Source organism: Coregonus lavaretus (assembly GCF_964263955.1).
Source record: "Coregonus lavaretus genome assembly, chromosome: 6".
Classification (NCBI taxonomy): domain Eukaryota; kingdom Metazoa; phylum Chordata; class Actinopteri; order Salmoniformes; family Salmonidae; genus Coregonus; species Coregonus lavaretus.
In genome coordinates, this window is record NC_139993.1 from 26852812 (window position 1) to 26874037 (window position 21226).

At 40.4% G+C, this 21226-nt stretch overlaps 2 protein-coding genes across 2 annotated transcripts in view; one reads left to right on the forward strand and one right to left on the reverse strand.

Moving 5' to 3' along the window:
- LOC311130989 (adenine DNA glycosylase-like) overlaps positions 1 to 16475 on the forward strand; it is a 29832-nt gene extending 13357 nt beyond the window's left edge. Inside the window, exons 14-23 of the mRNA XM_084163825.1 lie at positions 6060 to 6110; positions 6312 to 6428; positions 8494 to 8622; positions 9058 to 9121; positions 11327 to 11514; positions 11625 to 11705; positions 15054 to 15110; positions 15349 to 15463; positions 15749 to 15876; positions 16229 to 16475. Coding sequence (XP_084019951.1) covers positions 6060 to 6110; positions 6312 to 6428; positions 8494 to 8622; positions 9058 to 9121; positions 11327 to 11514; positions 11625 to 11705; positions 15054 to 15110; positions 15349 to 15463; positions 15749 to 15876; positions 16229 to 16390 — 1092 coding nt within the window. The 3' untranslated portion in view covers positions 16391 to 16475. The remainder of the gene's footprint in view (positions 1 to 6059; positions 6111 to 6311; positions 6429 to 8493; positions 8623 to 9057; positions 9122 to 11326; positions 11515 to 11624; positions 11706 to 15053; positions 15111 to 15348; positions 15464 to 15748; positions 15877 to 16228) is intronic.
- Positions 16476 to 17592: 1117 nt separating this feature from the next.
- LOC311130991 (zinc finger protein GLIS1-like) overlaps positions 17593 to 21226 on the reverse strand; it is a gene marked incomplete at its 5' end in the record, with an annotated part of 61186 nt that continues 57552 nt past the window's right edge. Inside the window, 3 exons of the mRNA XM_084163827.1 lie at positions 17593 to 18179; positions 18494 to 18652; positions 19716 to 19823. Coding sequence (XP_084019953.1) covers positions 18043 to 18179; positions 18494 to 18652; positions 19716 to 19823 — 404 coding nt within the window. The 3' untranslated portion in view covers positions 17593 to 18042. The remainder of the gene's footprint in view (positions 18180 to 18493; positions 18653 to 19715; positions 19824 to 21226) is intronic.

Below are 21226 nucleotides of genomic sequence, written 5' to 3' on the forward strand. Positions count from 1 at the left end.
GTTTTGACTTAAATCTGCTTAAAAATCAACCTGGTCTCAGAGCATTTTGTATTATTCTGTATGTAAATCCAAGACACTCCTTTAGTATGATATGTCGTATGGCATGTATTAATTTATGGCTGTCAATCACCCATTTCGTATGATATGTTACGAATTACAATTTGTATTATATGTTAGGTATTTGCAAACGTAGAATATGTTACGAATTTGCTGAACATATGATATTTTACAAATTGTGGCTAGGTGGCTAACGTTAGCTAGCTGGCAAACGTTAGCAATGCTAGGGGTTAGGGTTAGCTAAAAGGGTTAAGGTTAGGGGAAGTGTTAGCTAAAAGGGTTAGGGGAAGGGTTAGCTAACATCCTAAGTAGTTGCAAAGTAGCTAAAAAGTAGTAAGTAGTTGCAAAGTTGCTAATTAACTAAAATGCTGAAGTTGTACGTGATGAGATTCGAACTCGCAACCTTTGGGTTGCTAGATATTCGTGTTATATGCCCTGTCATTATGTTTAATTCTTAAAAACTGATTTTTAATTATCTTCCACATCGACATTCAAGTATTTTGTGTAGATCGTTGACCAAAAATGACCAATCCATTTTAATTCCACTTTGTAATGCAACAAAATCAAGGGGTGTGAATACTTTTGGAAGCTATTGTAGGTTCACATTTCACAAATGGAGTGAAAGATGGTGTGCAATAAATATAGCCATATGTCTACTGCACATATGAGTTAGTTTTGTTATAAGGCCACTCCCTGCCAGACATTTCTATTGCATGTACTTTGATCCACAATGTTCCATAAACCACTCCTTATCTGAATGAGGGTTTCAAAGAAAATAGAATTTAACTAATTCACTCACCTTCACTCTATGACAAAACATTGGACTCGGTATCTGCCTCTACACTATATTTAATCAGTCTCACCTTCTTAAAGGCCAAATTCAGCTGTTTTTATATCAATATCAAATCATTTCTTGGTAACAATTAAGCACCTTACAGTAATAGATTTCAATTCAAGATTTCCATTTAGTGAAAAACTATATCTCAAGCAGGAATTTTGCTAGTACTGTCTGGAAGTGGGGAGCGGAAAACTGAACATTAGCGGTTTGGAACTCTATGTTATTGGTCTATTAACCAATTCACTGCATGGTGATGTCACCATGGAAAGTCGAAACTCCCGGCCATGCAAACCTGCTGATTAGAAGGTCCTGTGTAGATTGCATTTTCAACCAGCAACTATCAGCAAATAATACTGCTAAATTTTTTTCTCACTTTTACAGTGTTCGTTTCATCAGCTGTTGTACAATATGATATAAAACACAGGAAAAATAGAATTCTGACTGCACTGAGGCTTTAACTTTTAAGAAATAAATTAGAACTCATTTCAAATCTGTAGCTGCTAATACTTCAGTTAATAGAGAGCTATTCTGTTGTTTGATCTGTCTGGACATACTGAAGGATCTACTTCCTGTAGACAGAGCTACTGTATGAGCTTTATTAATGACCACTGTAATCAGGATGATCGGAAACGTGTCTACAGCTGCTCCCATTGCAGACAGACATTCACCCCAAGGCCTACTCTGAAGAAAAATAACATGTTGGCTGAATTAGTGGAGAAACTGAAGAAGACAGGACTCCAAGCTGCTTCTCCTGCTCACTGTAAGCTGGACCTGGAGATGTGGAGTGTGACGTCTGCACTGGGAGGAAGCATTTCAACGCTTTGAGTTATCTTGTGTGCCTGGCCTCATACTGTGAGACTCACCTCCAGCCTCACTATGAATCTCCTGCCTTTAAGAAGCACAAGTTGGTCAAAGACACTACAGGAGAAGATCTGCTCTCATCATGACAAACGACTGGATGTTTATTGAGGTACTGATCAGCAGTGTATCTGTCTGCTGTGTACAATAGATAAACATAAAGGCCATGACAGTCTCGGCTGCAGCAAAAAAGGACTGAGAAACAGAATCGGGGGAAATTGAGACAGGACCCATTCCAACAGATAATAAAAGAAAAGCAGGGGAAGAGTTTAGAAAAGCTATGGTGTCACTGAAACATTCTACTAAGGCCACAGTGGAGGACAGTCAGAGCATCTTAACTGAGCTGATCCGTTCCATTGAGAGAAGGCTGTATGAGGTTAAGGACCAGATCAGAGCCCAGCAGAAGGTTGAAGTGAGTCAGGCTGAAGGACTCCTGGAGCGACTGGAGCAGTAGGTGGCTGAGCTGAAGAGGAGAAACATTGAGCTGGTGCAGCTCTCACGCACAGAGGACAACATCCATTTCCTCCGGAGGTACAAGGATCACTGTGACCCTCCTGTGTTTGAAGAATCACCTCGCACCACCATTTACAGTTGTTGTAGTTTTGGGAAAGCAAAGAATTCTGTCTGTCGGAACTGAAGCAGCAGGCAGAGAGCTATTGTAAGAAGGGAGTGGTGGTCATAATCACGGCAGTACAAGCTGTGAAATCTGTCCAAAAGGAAATGGCAATAGTAAAATATTGTGAGTAAAATTATTCTTGTTGTCAATGCTATCACGTCTATGACTTAGTACTAATCAACAGTTTGTGTTGCATTTTACTTTCACAGTTGTCTGAACTTGCATTTGATTTGTCTACAGCTTGCTTCTTTGTAATATTATATCTGTACCACCAGTTATCTATTAAGAGGTATGTGTGTAACTCCTCCCTTAATTAACACATTTCTATGTAGGCCTACTCTGTTGCTTTAACTGGTTTCTGAATGTTTATTTGATTCAGCATCCTTTTGGGATTTGTAAAGATTGTATTCAAATTAAACATACACTGAGTGAACAAAACATTAAGAACACCTTTCTACTATTGAGTTGCACCCCCTCCCTTTTTGCCCTCAGAACAGCCTAAATTAATCGGGGCATGGACTCTACAAGGTGTCGAAAGCGTTCCACAGGGATGCTGGCCCATGTTGACTCCAATGCTTCCCACTATTGTGTCAAGCTGGCTGGATGTCCTTTGGGTGGTGGACCATTCTTGATACACACTATCTGTGAAAAACTCTGCAGTGTTGCAGTTCTTGACACAAACCAGTGCGCCTGGTACCTACAATCATACCCCGTTCAAAGGCACTTAAATATTTTGTCTTGCCCATTCACCCTTTGAATGGTGCACATACACAATCCATGTCTAGGTTGTCTCTAGGCTTAAAAATCCTTTAACCTGTCTTCTCCACTTCAACTAGACTGATTGAAGTGGATTTAACAAGTGACATCAATAAGGGATCACCTGGATTCACCTGGTTAGTCTGTCATGGAAAGAGCATGTTCATAATGTTAAACTGAGTAACTTTAGAAGTCCATAACGGTTCCTAAGTGTGACATGTTCCTCTTCTTGTCTCATTTTCTTCAACTAAATTTCCTTGGGTGGAACAAAACAGTGCCCCCACAAAGAGTCCCGCATGAATCAATATTTTACTCTCAGGACAAGATAGTTTCCTCTGTACTCTGGATTACAACTATCTAGCGCCCATGCAGTCTTTTAATTGTATTTTTAAATCATCACTGTATGTCTAATACATCACTGTGTGTTTATTTCATGAAAATAACTCCAAATATATTTATTTGCATTTATTTCCCTGAGCCTCCTTTTTACATTTAACATTTTAGTCATTTAGCAGACACTCTTATCCAGAGCGACTTACAGTTAGTGAGTGCATACATTTTCATACTGGTCCCCCGTGGGAATCGAACCCACAACCCTGGCGTTGCAAGCGCCATGCTCTACCAACTGAGCTACACGTGTGGGCATGTTGATACAAATGTAAATATATTTACATACACATCCCTGATTGGTAGATGTATCCCCCTCAAAGTGGATACATATGCAAATAAATGTTTACTGGTCATTTGTCAGAATAATCATATCAGATTGTGATGTCATGCTGTGGGCTAAAAACTCCATCTCACCTGAATAAACTTTTTGAAAGCTCTTACACTAAAAGGGCATTATCATAATTTTCTCAATTTCAGAGTGTTATTTCGACCTCATAGTGTGGAAATACCAGTAAGAAAAACAGGAAAATCTGGTTTTTGACTGCACTTCCCCTTTAAAAATGACAAAAACTAAATTGAAACTGTGTAGAAATTATAATGGACCTACACTACTGGTCAAAGGTTTTAGAACACCTACTCATTCAAGGGTTTTTCTTTATTTTTACTATTTTCTACATTGTAGAATAATAGTAAAGACATTAAAACTATGAAATAACACATATGGAATCATGTAGTAACCAAAAAAGTGTTAAACAAATCAAAATATATTTGAGATTTGAGATTCTTCAAATAGCCACTCTTTGCCTTGATGACAGCTTTGCACACTCTTGGCATTCTCTCAACCAGCTTCATGAGGTAGTCACCTGGAATGCATTTAAATTGACTGTAAGTCGCATTGGATAAAAAGCGTCTGCCAAATGGCATATTATTATTATATAAATTAACAGGTGTGCCTTCTTAAACGTTCATTTGTGGAATTTCTTTCCTTCTTAATGCGTTTGAGCCAAGCAGTTGTGTTGTGACAAGGTAGGGGGGTATACAGAAGATAGCCCTATTTGGTAAATACCAAGTCCATATTATGGCAAGAACAGCTCAAATAAGCAAAGAGAAACGACAGTCCATCATTACTTTAAGACATGAAGGTCAGTCAATACAGAATATTTCAAGAACTTTGAAAGTTTCTTCAAGTGCAGTTGCAAAAACCATCAAGCGCTATGATGAAACTGGCTCTCGAGGACCACCACAGGAATGGAAGACTCAGAGTTACCTCTGCTGCAGAGGATAAGTTCATTAGAGTTACCAGCCTCAGAAATTGCAGCCTAAATAAATGCTTCAGAGACTTCAAGTAACAGACACATCTCAACATCAACTGTTCAGAGGAGACTGTGTGAATCAGTCCTTCATGTTCGAATTGCTGCAAAGAAACCACTACTAAAGGACACCAATAATAAGAAGAGACTTTCTTGGGCCAGAAACACAAGCAATGGACATTAGACTGGTGGAAATGTGTCATTTGGTCTGGAGTCCAAATTTGAGATTTTTGGTTCCAACCGCCGTGTGTTTGTGAGACGCGGTGTGGGTGAACGGATGATCTCTGCATGTGTATTTCCCATAGTAAAGCATGGAGGAGGAGGTGTTATGGTGTGGGGGTGCTTTGCTGGTGACACTGTCTGTGATTTATTTAGAACTCAAGGCACACTTAACCAGCTTGGCTACCACAGCATTCTGCAGCTATACGTCATCCCATCTGGTTTGGGCTTCGCGGGACTATCATTTGTTTTCAACAGGACAATGACCCAAGACACCTCCAGGCTGTGTAAGGGCTATTTTATCAATAAGGAGAGTGATGGAGTGCTGCATCAGATGACCTAGCCTCCACAATCCCCCGACCTCTACCCAATTGAGATGGTTTGGGATGAGTTGGACCGTAGAGTGAAGGAAAAGGAGCCAACAAGTGCTCAGCATATGTGGGAACTCCTTCAAGACTATTGGAAAAGCATTCCAGGTGAAGCTGGTTGAGAGAATGCCAAGAGTGTGCAAAGCTGTCATTAAGGCAAAGGGTGGCTATTTGAAGAATCTCAAGTGTAAAATATATTTTTTGGTTACTACATGATTCCATATGTGTTATTTCATAGTTTTGATGTCTTCACTATTATTCTACAATGTAGAAAATAGTAAAAATAAAGAAGAACCCTTGAATGAGTAGGTGTTCTAAAACTTTTGACTGGTAGTGTACATTTATACCGTTTCCTGACTGACCAGCTCACAAATAATCACCAAAATTAAAGCTAGACAGTCAGGGAGTATCAAATTCCAAAAACGATGGATAGAGGACTATCTTTGCAAATTTTGACAGCGAGGAAATATATCCCTTTTTTGGGGGGGCCCTCCGGACCTCGTTGAAGACCGGATGCGGCCCCCGGTGCAACATTTGTTTGACACCCCTGATCTAGGGTGTGTGTGTGTGTGTTTGTATGTGCAGAGTTTTGTGATTAGAACTGTGAAGGTGAACAAGAATAGTAATGTGTCATTTATCTCTTGCAGATCATGAAGCTGTACGACACTATGGAGGATCAAGAGGGACAAACTACCAAGGTATTTCACTACATCACATTCATTAGCAGGACACCCTTATCCAGAGTGAATATGATTATACTGTCTGTTATACAGTACATTCTGAATGTATACCTGAGAATCCTTCTGTATTGACACCTAGACTAAATGACCCATTGATGACCAATACTGATGCCAATGGTAACTCTTCTCTGTTCTTGTCTCTGTCCGGATGGGAAACAGAAGAAGGCTACTAACGCTAAGAGTGACGGACAGCACAAGTCTAAAAAGCTCAAAGACAATTCATCAAACAGTGGGACCAGACAGCTGTCACTCAGTTCCTTCTTCAAGAGCCCAAAACAAGAATCTTGACCAACTTATACTTACTCACAATGAATAACAAGGTCGTTTTCTTTTTACAAAGCTGATCAAGTACCGTACAGTGACTACTACTGTGCCTTGCTGTCTGGATAACTACCACAAGTTTCAAAGTGGTCTGGGAAATTATTCCATGAGTGGAATACTTTTTAAGAGCAAAAAGTGTGTGTCATTTTTTAGTTGAATGCTGAACACAATTTTAAACAAATAAATAAAAATGTAAATAACTAATTGCAACAGTGGCCTCCTATATGTTGCATAAAATATGATTTGGTGCATTTTATAATAATAATAATATGCCATTTAGCAGACGCTTTTATCCAAAGCGACTTACAGTCATGTGTGCATACATTATTTTTTTGTGTATGGGTGGTCCCGGGGATCGAACCCACTACCTTAGCGTTACAAGCGCCGCGCTCTACCAGCTGAGCTACTATCATATGATATATTTAAGTGATAATGCCCGATAAGCCGTTATTTGGAGGATATATTTGCGCAGGTGTTGTTAGGCCCAAGACAAAGTCGAGGGCTGGCAAACCGTGGCAATATATCCTCCAAACACCGGCTTCGGGGGCATTATCCATTTTATACAACGCGTTACCAACATATTCAAATAATGATTTACATATTTTCATTAACTTTATTTTGATGAATTTATTCATACTATTTCATCCTTCCACAATAAATAATAATACATTGCAACAGTGGCCTCCTATATGTTGCATAAAATATGCTTTGGTGCGTTTTACCTCTATCATATGATATAATCAGAGATACACATGCATTGAGGAGACTAAAGACATGTAGACTGACTAAAGCTGGAAGATACAGTATATTTTTATTTTTATTTTTATTTTTTGTGATATCTAGCAGTTCTGTGGCTGCCGTGCCAAAATTGGGGCGGCAGGTAGCTTAGTGGTTAAGAGCGTAGGGGCATTCCTTACTGGTTAAGAGCGTAGTGCCAGTAACCGAAAGGTCGCTGGTTCTAATCCCCGAGCCGACTAAGTGAAAAATCTGTCGATGTGCCCTTGAGCAAGGCACTTAACCCTAATTGCTCCTGTATGTCGATCTGGATAAGAGCGTCTGCTAAAATGACAAAAAAGAAATATATATATATATCCTCCATCCACCGGCATTATCACTTTTATACAACAGGTTACCAACATATTCAAAAATTGATTTACATATTTTCATTGAAAACGTTATTTAAGCCTTCCACAGGATATAGTCCCGACACAAATCTAGGGTTGCTAGAGACGCGACCCAGTCGTTCAGTCTTTTGTTTTGTATCTATGGACGCGACCCAGTCGTTCGTTCTAAACGTTCCATTGCCATACTGGCTGGCAACGTTCTTATCCCTCGCTTGCTAGCTAGCCAACTACGGCTAATTTACAGTCACGTCAAAGTAGCTGCATTTGCATTTGTTTAAACTGTTTTCTAATTACGTTTATTTGGATACATCAATAACAATGAGCTAATGTGGCGCGATTTCGTCTGGCATAGAAAATGTGCTCACTCGTCAGGACACTGTTGTTCAGAGGAGCTTGCCAACAACACAGCTACAGTACCACAATCACTTCAAACTGAAGCTGGAAAGACTGCAAATTAGCTGCATTTCGTTTACCTTTTTTCAATTGACCTTTTTTTGTATCCATAAAAATGATGCCAGCTGATTCATGATTTCGACTGGTTGAGAAACGCTGCCTGCCTGTATGTCTCGGCCCGACACGTTAATTACTATGGGAGAGCAGGAGATCGAATTTGAATATTGAAACAACGTTGCAAATGTCGGAGTGACAGACAGCAAGGTTTAGTTAGTCTAAAAGAAATGTGAGAAAATGTCTAGATGCTTTTTATAGTGGAGATCACGTTTATAAATTGCTTGGCTGGGCTGATGAGACAGTGGATTGTGCAGTTAGATGGAGCAGAGTAAATATGCCTTTTAACGTGATAGATTTAGCCGGTGGCAATTTGTGGAATAGACGCCGGCTGGAATACGGTTTTAACCTATCAGCATTCAGGATTATACCCACCCGTTGTATAACAGTCGATAAGGACTGCGAATTCCATATTCTTGAAGAACTTTGAGATACTGGCGTATATGAGCTGTTGTCCCAATGTCCAATCGAAATGCTGTGTGGAGCGCGCGCTGTCACCAGTCCAACGCTTTTGTCGGGTAAGTGCAGTTCATTCATGTAGCACAGCTCTGTATTTTATTTATTCATGCGAAAAGCGTAACATAAATATATGAACAAATATGGATGTTTATTTTGAACTTTTCTTGTAACTATATGAATTTATGGCACGCGTGAAACGCAAAGTAGCCTAATAAAATGTATGCTAACAATGTCATTAATTGCACAATAAAACAAAGTTTAAAGTCCACTGAATGTCTGTCAGATGCATTGAGATTATACTGTGCCTCTCTAATGTGCAAGAAATTGACAAATTATTTGGTGATTCGATGAATTGTCTCAGACTGACCAAGATATATAGAATGGGAAAGTTTAAGTCCTACACTTTGGTCATTGTGTTGTCTGTTTCACAACTTGGTTATGCAAAGAGTGACCTTTGTTGTTAATTATCAATGACCAACTTTCTGTCCCAACAGTGTCAAATGGCTTCAACATGGCAACGCGTTCAGTCCATGCACCAGTGGATTTTAGAGAATGGAGGTATTTGCAGAATGTGTGTACAGTCTTTATGATAGGCTACTGTTATACACTGTATTTGAATTAAAAGGGCACTCATTTCTTTCAGCTTGTCTTATCAGGAGAAAATAAAGCCTACAGTGTTGTCACATTGTGCTGTTATAATGTGAAGGGATAGTGAATTAAATGGTGTATGTGTGTTACAGCTTGGAATTCAGCCCATTCTTACATAATTGCTGCTTTGTGGCTGAGAACACAGTACATCACAGGACTGACATGAACATTTGATTATCTAGTTGCAATTGATACACATAGGACATGCGTCACTAGCCTCCCTCATCACACAGTCAACAGATATCAGAATATAGGCTACTACAAATACAGTCCATCTCCAGGGTTGTATTCATTAGTGCACTCCGTTTCAAACCGTAGCCACACGTCTTGCAACGGAAAGTGAAAATGAGTGGTTCTTTATTGGACAAGTTCAGGTAGCCCCTTCTTGTTTCAGTCCGCTTTCTTCTGTTTGGTGCCTAGTGAATATGACTCAGTTGTATGTACAGTTGAAGTCGGATGTTTACATACACCTTAGCCAAATACATTTAAACTCTGTTTTTCACAATTCCTGACATTTAATCTTAGTAGAAATTCCCTGTCTTAGGTCAGTTAGGATCACCACTTTATTTTAAGAATGTGAAATGTCAGAATAATATTAGAGAGAATGATTTATTTCAGCTTTTATTTATTTCATCACATTCCCAGTGGGTCAGAAGTTTACATACACTCAATTAGTATTTGGTAGCATTGCTTTTCAATTGTTTAACTTGGGTCAAACGTTTCGGGTAGCCTTCCACAAGCTTCCCACAATAAGTTGGGTGAATTTTGGCCCATTCCTCCTGACAGAGCTGGTGTAGCTGAGTCAGGTTTGTAGGCCTCCTTGCTCGCACACGCCTTTTCAGTTCTGCCCTCAAATGTTCTATAGGATTGAGGTCAGGGCTTTGTGATGGCCACTCCAATACCTTGACTTTGTTGTCCTTAAGCCATTTTGCCACAACTTTGGAAGTATGCTTGGGGTCATTGTCCATTTGGAAGACCCATTTGCGACCAAGCTTTAACTTCCTGACTGATGTCTTCAGATATTGCTTCAATATATCCACATACTTTTCCTTCCTCATGATGCCATCTATTGTGTGACGTGCACCAGTCCCTCAGCAAAGCACCCCCACAGCATGATGCTGCCACCCCTGTGCTTCACGGTTGGGATGGTGTTCTTCGGCTTGCAAGCACCCCCTTTTTCCTCCAAACATAATGATGGTCATTATGGCCAAACAGTTATATTTTTGTTTCATCAGACCAGAGGACATTTCTCCAAAAAGTACGATCTTTGTCCCCATGTGCAGTTGCAAACCATAGTCTGGCTTTTTTATGGCGGTTTTGGAGCAGTGGCTTCTTCCTTGCTGAGCGGCCTTTCAGGTTATGTCAATATAGGACTCGTTTTACTGTGGATATAGATACTTTTGTACCTGTTTCCTCCAGCATCTTCACAAGGTTCTTTGCTGTTGTTCTGGAATTGATTTGCACTTTTCGCACCAAAGTACGTTCATCTCTAGGAGACAGAACGCGTCTCCTTCCTGAGCGGTATGACGGCTGCATGGTCCCACGGTGTTTATACTTGTGTACTATTGTTTGTACAGATGAACGTGGTACCTTCAGGCGTTTGGAAATTGCTCCCAAGGATGAACCAGACTTGTGGAGGTCTACCATTTTTTTTCTGAGGTCTTGGCTGATTTCTTTTGATTTTCCCATGATGTCAAGCAAAGAGGCACTGAGTTTGAAGGTCGGCCTTGAAATACATCCACAGGTACACCTCCAATTGACTCAAATGATGTCAATTAGCCTATCAGAAGCTTCTAAAGCCATGACATCATTTTCTGGAATTTTCCAAGCTGTTTAAAGGCACAGTCAACTTAGTGTATGTAAACTTCTGACCCACTGGAATTGTGATACAGTGAATTATAAGTGAAATAATCTGTCTGTAAACAATTGTTGGAAAAATTACTTAGGACATCTACTTTATGCATGACACAACTGACTTGCCAAAACTATAGTTTGTTAACAAGAAATTTGTGGAGTGGTTGAAAAAACGAGTTTTAATGACTCCAACCTAAGTGTATGTAAACTTCCGAGTTCAACTGTATTACTACTACAGTGGGCTACTTTGATATTTTTCAGATAAGAGGACAGACCCATGGCTACTGGTCTACTCCCCCATGCCAGTGGCCTTTATATTCCTCCTCTATCTCGGTGTGGTCTGGGCTGGGCCCAAGCTGATGAAACGCAGGGAACCAGTTGATCTCAAGGCTGTACTCATTGTCTACAACTTCGCCATGGTCTGCCTGTCTGTCTACATGTTCCATGAGGTGTGCTTTTCCTACTCCCATCAAAATGTGTGTTTGTGCCACAGAACTGGGACTCATTATGCGTTATAATGATATGTTTCACCTGACTTATAAGTGTTTTGATGTTGCAGTTCTTGGTCACATCCTTGCTGTCTAACTACAGTTACCTGTGTCAACCTGTGGATTACAGTACTAGTCCACTGGCAATGAGGGTAAGAGTGCTTCTGAAAAGTCCCTATTGTACACCCACTGTTGGACCCCTGATATAGTTGACCTAACTGGCAAATATTATATACCCCAAAATAGTAGGGGAGAACTGTGACAAGAGTAACACTTTTTGTTTTTTTCCTAATTACTCAGCGATCAATAGAGCTAGAGACACCATATTTTATGATTAGCAACTTATATATGTCCTCTACCATTAGCTACTGTAATTTCATTTCTTGGGTGGTCCTGTGTGGCTCAGTTGGTAGAGTACTTGCACTTGCAACGCCAGGGTTGTGAGTACGATTCCCACGGGGGACCAGTATGAATGAAAATGAATGCACTCATTACTGTAAGTCGCTCTGCGTAAGAGCTTCTGCAAAAAATGTAAATTAGTATAAATTAAATAGAACAGAACTACTGTAACGTTACTTTTGTACCTGCCGGCGCGCCGGGAGTAACACAGCCTTGGGACTGAAGCTGGCGAGAAGTGCACAATATCTGTCTTATCTCCATGTTTCTGGTTTGTAATGCTCATTACTTTCAACAAACGTACTATCAGACATAATTTCATGTTTGTGTCGATTTGAATAATTCATGCTATAGGTTCGTAATTTATGAAAATGAACCATGGCGTCAACATCGCAATGTTGCGCAACCACACTATTTTGCCTTATAATATTAAACGGACCAAAATGGAATACATAATATGAAACATAAGTTTCTCATCTCACTTTAATGGGAATGTAGTACGAGATGTTTTTCACCATGACTATTCTTGCTTAGCCCGACCAATCAGGTACGCTCCTCATGTCTTGATAGAATAAACATCTTTATTCTCTTCACAAACGGCAAACTCATAATGCTCATCACATTTCCATGGTTTGACATGAGGTAATTGACCACCAGAATCATAAAGATATATATTTTTAATCACTAACCTGTCGATAAAAGCTTATGTGAGAAGCTGATCCATCAAGTCAATTGATTAAGGCATAATTCTAATGATTTCATATAATTTTCAAACATTCAGTCACTTGTTGCTATTTTGCTAACATTATAAAAGCAATATGAACTAGAGGAGACAATGGCCTGTGCTTTAAATTGTATTTTATTCCAGGTAATCAGTTTACATTGTGTTACTTTCGTCCCACCCGTCTCTCCTGTAACTTCTCCCAGGCTAACACCCAATACTTTCTAGCATGATACTTGAAACCTATGCTGTCATTTAGTCACTAGATGGGTTAAGAAAATGACACACTACCGGTCAAAAGTTTTAGACACCTACTCATTCCTGGGTTTTTCTTTATTTTTTAAACTATTTTCTACATTGTAGAATAATAGTGAAGACATCAAAACGATGAAATAACACATATGGAATCATGTAGTAACCAAAAAAGTGTTAAACAAATCCAAATATATTTTATTCAAATAGCCACCCTTTGCCTTGATGACAGCTTTGCACACTCTTGACATTCTCTCAACCAGCTTCACCTGGAATGCTTATCCAACAGGCTTGAAGTTCCCACATAAGCTGAGCACTTGTTGGCTGCTTTTCCTTCAATTGGGTTGAGGTCGGGGGATTGTGGGCTCCCGAGTGGCGCAGCGGTCTAAGGCACTGCATCTCAGTGCTTGAGGCATCACTACAGACCCCCTGGTTCAATTCCAGGCTGTTTCACAACAGGCCGTGATTGGGAGTCCCATAGGGCGGCGCACAATTGGCCCAGCGTCGTCCGGGTTTGGCCGGTGTAGGCCGTCATTGTAAATAAGAATTTGTTCTTAATTGACTTGCCTAGTTAAATAAAATAAAATATTTAAAAAATTGTGGAGGCCAGGTAATCTGATGCAGCAATCCATCACTCTCCTTCTTGGTAAAATATCCCTTACACAGCCAGGAGGTGTGTTAGGTCATTGTCCTGTTGAAAAACAAATTATAGTCCCACTAAGCCCAAACCAGATGGGATGGCGTATCGCTGTGGTAGCCATGCTGATTAAGTGTGCCTTGAATTCTAAATAAATCACAGACAGTGTCACCAGCAAAGCACCATAACACCACCTCCTCCATGATTTATGGTGGGAAATACACATGTAGAGATTATCCGTTCACCCACACCGCGTCTCACAAAGACACAGCGGTTGGAACAAAAAATCTCAAATTTGGACTCCAGACCAAAGGACACATTTCCACCGGTCTAATGTCCATTGCTCGTGTTTCTTGGCCCAAGCAAGTCTCTTCTTCTTATTGGTGTCCTTTATTAGTGGTTTCTTTGCAGCAATTCGAACATAAAGGCCTGATCACACAGTCTCCTCTGAACAGTTGATGTTGAGATGTGTCTGTTACTTGAACTCTGTGAAGCATTTATTTGGGCTGCAATTTCTGAGGCTGGTAACTCTAATTAACTTATCCTCTGCAGCAGAGGTAACTCTGGGTCATCCATTCCTGTGGCGGTCCTCATGAGAGCCAGTTTCATCATAGCGCTTGATGGTTTTTGCGACTGCACTTGAAGAAACTTTCAAAGTTCTTAAGATTTTCCGTATTGACTGACCTTCATGTCTTAAAGTAATGATGGATTGTTGTTTCTCTTTGCTTATTTGAGCTGTTCTTGCCATAATATGGACTTGGTCTTTTACCAAATAGGGCTATCTTCTGTACACCCCCCTACCTTGTCACAACACAACTGATTGGCTCAAACGCATTAAGAAGGAAAGAAATTCCACAAATTAACTTTTAAGAAGGCACACCTGTTAATTGAAATGCATTCCAGGTCACTACCTCATGAGGCTGGTTGAGAGAATGCCAAGAGTGTGCAAAGCTGTCATCAAGGCAAAGGGTGGCTATTTGAAGAATCTCAAATATAAAATATATTTTGATTTGTTTAACACTTTTTGGTTACTACATGATTCCATATGTGTTATTTCATAGTTTTGATATCTTCACTATTATTCTACAATGTAGAAAATAGTAAAAAATAAAGAAAAACCCTTGAATGAGTAGGTGTTCTAAAACTTTTGACCGGTAGTGTATGTTTGGAACCTTAAACAACTAAACACAACTCAACAACTGAAAGACACGTCCGGGTCTGTTTTTTTACTTACATTGCTCAAAACCACTTTATGTTGATAACTTGGCGAAACATGGTCAGACTGGGCTGTTTTTTTTGTTGTTGCAGGGAGGTCATCCTCCACATTAGGAATGTGTTGACTTCACTACGTCATTCTAGCTTCTGTGTTATCTGAGAAAATGGATGTGTTTACTTTCATCCCTGCTCTCCCATACAATACATATCCATTGCATCTATAAAGACTGTCCCAAATCCCTGACCATAAGGGATGATGACTCTCTCTTTCTTCACCAGATGGCCAGAGTATGCTGGTGGTTTTTCTTCTCCAAGGTCATAGAACTAGCTGACACGGTAAAGCACAGTAAAGCACATTGAAAATCAAGGTCATATTCACAGTATTCACTAGGCACCAAACGGAGGAAAAAGTACTGAAATGGGGAGGGACTGCTTAATAAACATTTTGTTTTCGGTTCCAAAACTTGTTCCTACAGTGTGCACTAATGAATATGGCACAGGCCAGGATTAGCATCAGAGTCATGTGAAACACTGGAAGCCCATTCTAAACCCATTCCAAACTCTTAATTGTCAGGTGTTCTTCATCCTGAGGAAGAAGAACAGTCAGCTGACCTTCCTGCATGTCTATCACCATGGCACCATGATCTTCAACTGGTGGGCAGGGGTCAAGTATCTGGCTGGAGGCCAATGTAAGTCTAGCATGACAAAGACCAGGAGTTTTTCCTGAGCACATGTCCTGACCAGGAAAACTCTGGACCCTACTTGTTAATGCCATAGATTTGTTCAATACCTGCAAATCTTTAACATCTTATAACATTTTGTTATCAACTCCCTGTTGGCACTTCTCATCACCTGGCAGACTATTCAGAATAGTATCTCAATGGTATCCTATAGCAAATTGTCCTTTCCATTCATGACGTAGCGGCCGTGCAGCAGATGGTTGAGATGTTTTGTGTTCCTCTGTCTCCTCATAGCGTTCTTCATCGGCCTGCTCAACACATTTGTGCACATCGTGATGTACTCTTACTACGGACTGGCTGCCCTGGGGCCTCACATGCAGAAGTACTTATGGTGGAAGCGCTATCTGACCTCACTACAGCTGGTTAGTGGCTCTAGCTTCGGCTCTGCATACATCTAGTAGGGTTTAAACATAAAGTGGGTAGGCTTGCACTTGGGGCGCGTATCCTGAACATAGATTATGCCTAGTCGTAGATGAAAAAGCTATTTCAATGGAGAAACTTCTTTGAGCATGCTTTTTAATCCAGGACTAGGCTTAATCTGTGTCCAGGAAACTGGCCCTTTGGGTTTGTGAATAAGATTATTTGGTAGCTTAGCGTATTGAGACTTGCAATTGGTAAAAAACAGATAATGTTACGTCTATGAATGGATATAGTGTATAATGTATCTGAAAACTTTCTGAACCTGAACCAATGTTCTCCTGACTGTGGTTTCAGCTCCAGTTTGTTCTGTTGACCACTCACACGGGCTACAACCTCTTCACTGAGTGTGACTTCCCAGACTCCATGAACGCTGTGGTGTTTGCCTACTGTGTCAGTCTCATTGCTCTTTTCAGCAACTTCTACTATCAGAGCTACAGGAAGAGCAAGAAGACATAAAGGATATGGACAATCATGCACTCACTGTGTCTTACTGTACCTGAATTCAATTCACTGTCAAATTTAAACATTTTGTAATACATTATCTGGAGATGCATTATTTTTGTGAAGCATTCTACAATATTCCCTATGGTCTCTACTTCCCGCTGGGCAAATCAAATTTTATTGGTCACATACACATATTTAGCAGATGTTATTGCGGGTGTAGCAAAATGCTTGTGTTCCTAGCTCCAACAGTGCAGTAGTATCTAACGTCAATTCAACGTCTATTCCACGTTAATTGAAAGGAAAGAGACTGGCATGGGTATTTGTGTTTGGCACATATGTGCTATACAACTTAAATAATGAGGTAGAGGAGATATTTTACAGGTTGTCTCAATACAACAGCATTCATTACTTTTCAGATTGTTAAAGTGAAACATTGTGGTTTGTAAGCCTGCTTGCAGCATTTGAGAATGCCCAGAAGAGGGCAGAGTCTGTCTATGGTTGGTGATTCACTTACCAGTGTGTCAAGCTGTAGTAGAACTGTTGCCACTGTCTAATTTGTCTGCAACTTGAAAATTCACATATGTATACACTACTTTATGTAGTGCTGCTGGTTATATCTTGGGCACATACATTTCACATTATAGCAGATATATTGTGCTTTAGTTATTTGAAACGTGTAATTAGGCAAGGATCATGTACTTTGTGCTATAACAATATAATAACACCAAGCAAGGGTCGTAGGAAAATGAGAAGAATACTTTTTTGTTTGAACGCTCCCATAATTAAAATTGTATTTTTCTTTTACTATGACATGGCATTACCCTGCACCTGCGATAGGTCCTTAGATGTGCATACCACCATTAGAAGAAAAAGTCACCATTTGTTTTATTGTAATAGTATTTATTTCTTAAACTTGGAAATAACAAACATTCAAAAGACTGCTTTAAACAAACTGTACATTTATACACATGATAAAGTAGATTTGACTGTGTTCCAGAATATTTAATGTATGACCATCCACCACCCCTCCTTTTACCTTTCCAGAAATATCTTAAGACAATCCAAACAAATAAACAAACACAAAAACAAATAAAGGAATGCAAACAAGTCATTTTTTCCACTGTAAAAACAACACAGCAAAAGTATATATATATATATTTGTCTACATTTCAGTCTTTAGTAGATTGAATGATGTAGAGACAGAGCGGGAGAGAGAAAGGGGAGGGAGTTCTGGAGTAGGTCATGTCTCAGTTTGAAATGTGTCCATTTGGATGCATCTGAGTCCATGTGGTATCTGTTCGGCAGGGCTGTAGGGAGCTCTGTCGTGCTACAGAGTTATGACTGACAGTTCTTTCAGAGCAGTAGAAAAAGCTACAAAGGTTGGCCATTGACCAGTGGAACCATGGAATAACTTATTATTCTAGGGTCTATCTCAATACTCTAAAATTCCCTTTCCTAGTCCCCTTCCTTTCATCCACCCTGATCTAACAAAAAAGCAACGCAGAGGTTTGGAAGCTTCCGATTGGCTTGCTTTCCCTTAGCTTGTTTCCTCTAGATCAGTACAAACTCGAAAGGAGACCAAGGAAAGGATGCCACTTCAGACTATTGAAATGCATCTTCCATGAGAGGCCAGTATAGCGGTACATAGGGCAGCATCAGGTCCTCTATGTCTCTGTGTAGACAGAAGACATCTGGCTCAGGCTGCGGTCGAAGCTGTTCACCTGGAAGAAGATGCTCTCCTCTGGGCTGGAGGAGAACTGGCACCCCCCTGGCCCCTGGAGATCCTGGGCCAAGCTGAAGCCTGGGGGAGAAGAAGCCATGACTCCTTAGATACAAGCTTTGATGCTACGCTTAAGTGTGTGTGTGGAATGGTTGATCTAACCTACATCAAGATATCTTAAAATTCTGTCTTTAAAAAGTAATGAATTGCTTTATCACACAGGCACACAAAATATACTTCTTGTTTAGGAAGTGAAGAAGTAGGTGAAAAGACAGAATAAACAATAAATTACATGAAAAGGGGTGAGATGGAGAATAATGACAGGGAAGCACATCAATTGTTAGAAGAGGAGGATGAAAAGGAGGAAGTGGAGGTGATATATCCCAGGGTCTCACCTGCAGGAGAGCCACTGCTGGTGCTGGACATGTGGAAGCCGTTGTGTTGGTGGGAAGTGTAGCCATGTGAGTCCGCTGGTAAGTGAACACCACTCACAGACTGCTCCATTCTGTAGGAGTCTCCAAAATGGAAGCAACTCTGAAAGCTGCCTTGGTAATCTACAGAGAGAAGGAAGGAGAGCGTCAAGCATTGAAATAAAATTACTGGAATGGGAAAAGCCCCTCACACTAATTTAACTGGAACACTCATGGATACACTAAATACGGCTGCTAGACCCTAAGACTTGAATGGGAATACCTGTTTTAGTAATTATATTTCTATGGGCTAAAGAGGGGAGAAGAAAAAGGTAATAAAAGTGTCTGAAGGGGGCATTCATTGTGACCAAACAATACGGTATGTTAAGGAGTGATTATTATGTTTGTAAAGTGATTCCATACAATGTGTGGCTTCGAGCTATTATAACGCTACATTTGTGTTAGCGCGCTAACTCTTCCAGTTCCTCAGTGGTAGCATTTGTCAATTGTCCCCTTCTCTTTTTGTACTCAAGTAATGATAACGTGAAAGCAGCCCTTTCTGGAGTGCTTTACGCAACTCCCCGACCACAGCGTGGTTTGAGAGACGTCCATGCGTAGATCTTTAACAGGGAAAGCTGTGTTTAAGGCATTAGGGAGCAGGTCTGGAGTGACAGCTAACTAGAGCAGCCTTGGTGGAGCTCTGAGAGAGAGACAGCTGACTACAGAAGGCAGCGTTTTGTTGGCTAATTCAGAGCAGAGGAGGCTTCCGCCTGTGGTTTTGCCTGCTCTGTCTCTCTGACAGCAATGCTAAATGCTCTGACAGACCTACGGGCCGCATCCCAATTCTCCGACACTGCTTCCTCTACTTGTGTCCTTTCATGTTCATATGGTGGTAAAGTATGAGGCCTATTCAATGGAATGGAATGTTTTAAAAGGTGCAGTTAGAAATGTATTTGATGCTCTTCTCTATTCCACACGAAATAAAGTTGTGTCAGTTCCATAAAAGTTCAAGTGGGGTGTTCAGAGAGTTGCAGATAGAAATGTATTGCATAGAACTGCTTGCATTATCTATCCTACATGACAGAAAGTGGAGTCGGTAGTGTAAAACACATTTAAATCTTTAACCAACTCTCTGAGGCTTCCAGCCCACTAAATAGCCCAGTTGGTTAGCTTGGGTTGTATTGAGTCTGGTCAGGGCTGGTCTTACCGTCACTGGCAGCCTGGTGGTGGTAATGAGAGTAGGGCTTGTGGTGGGGGTGGATGTGCTGTTGCTGCTGCTTCTCCAGGGGAGGAGGAGTGCCTGTACCCTTCATCCCTGGGGAGAGGAGAGGACCCGACACCCTGCAGGAGAGAGAGAGCGAGAGCTAGAGCAAGATAATTAATTGTCTAATTTCCGAATATTTTTACATAATCAGATGCTCAAGTGCATCAAAACAATGATTTACTGTATACACTGTATATACTGTGGTTACATATGATTATTTGAATCAAACGTCTCTTTATCAAAGTGCTATGTACTCAGCAACACATTATCTAACCAACACACTTAAAGAGTCTTGAACGCCCCTCAGAAGAACATATGTTGTACTGTATGTACTGTAGTCAGTAAATGGAAACTTCAGCTTCCATACATAATCCTCCATCTATCCCATATTACGATCTAAAGTCAATAAACACGAGAGTGTGCATTCGACTGAAACCAAGCCCCCCGTTTCTTTAACTCCTTGCCTTGTGGCCTCGGAGGAGAAAGCCTATTCGTGTTTACTATCTCCAATATTTTAGAGATGGCATATGAGCATGACATATTTGTGACAGAACGGCTCGGGGCGAGCAACGACCAAAGCTTCCTCATAGACTTTCTGGATTGTGATTAAATAAATAAAGCTTTGTCCGTGGTGGTATTAGACACAGATGTGTGCAAACAAATCTTTAGAAATGGTAAGCAGAATAGCTCCAACTAGACGGTACTGTGCCAATACCCAAAAGATCTGTGGAGTGTATTCCCCTTGTTCTTCAGTTCACACTTCAAAGACTCACACTTTGCATTGAGCGCACCACATTTCAGAGAGGAAGGAAAACAACAACAAGCGTGATGAATTGTTTTTTAAAACAGAGTTATAACTAACAGATGGGAACTTGTTCCAACCATTTGAATTAGAAACATGGTTACGCCGTTAGGACTTTGGAAAAACCTGCAATCAACGTGAAAAAAGTCATGGAATGCAGTGGGTTTTGGTGAACTTCTATTGTATTCAAGCGTTATGACAGCAGATTTTCAAAAGGATACCACATGCTCTTACAAAATACTGTCACAGGAACCTTCCATAAATACTGTCACAGAAAGCATCATTTGTATGTAATCCATTCAGTTCTTCTATCTATTCAGAAAGCTGCACTCTCCCCTTCTTAATCTAACCTCTTCTTGTTGTGTCCAGTCAATTACATGTGGAAAACACAGTAGGCCTATGTCAGTATTAAAGGACATCTGGGTGACATCATCCCAAACATTGCAGATGTCTTCTGAGTGCATTTCAACCATTTGAAACATCTATGAAAAACATCATGCCTATTTTCTGAAGGGCATTTATTAGAAAAATAATTGTACTTAGTCCATTTGCAGAAACAAATATCACATTTCTGCTCTGCTCCCAACACACTTTCTTTCCTAACTAAATAAAACAGATATCCAGACCAGTAAGATACAAATCTCTATAAAGA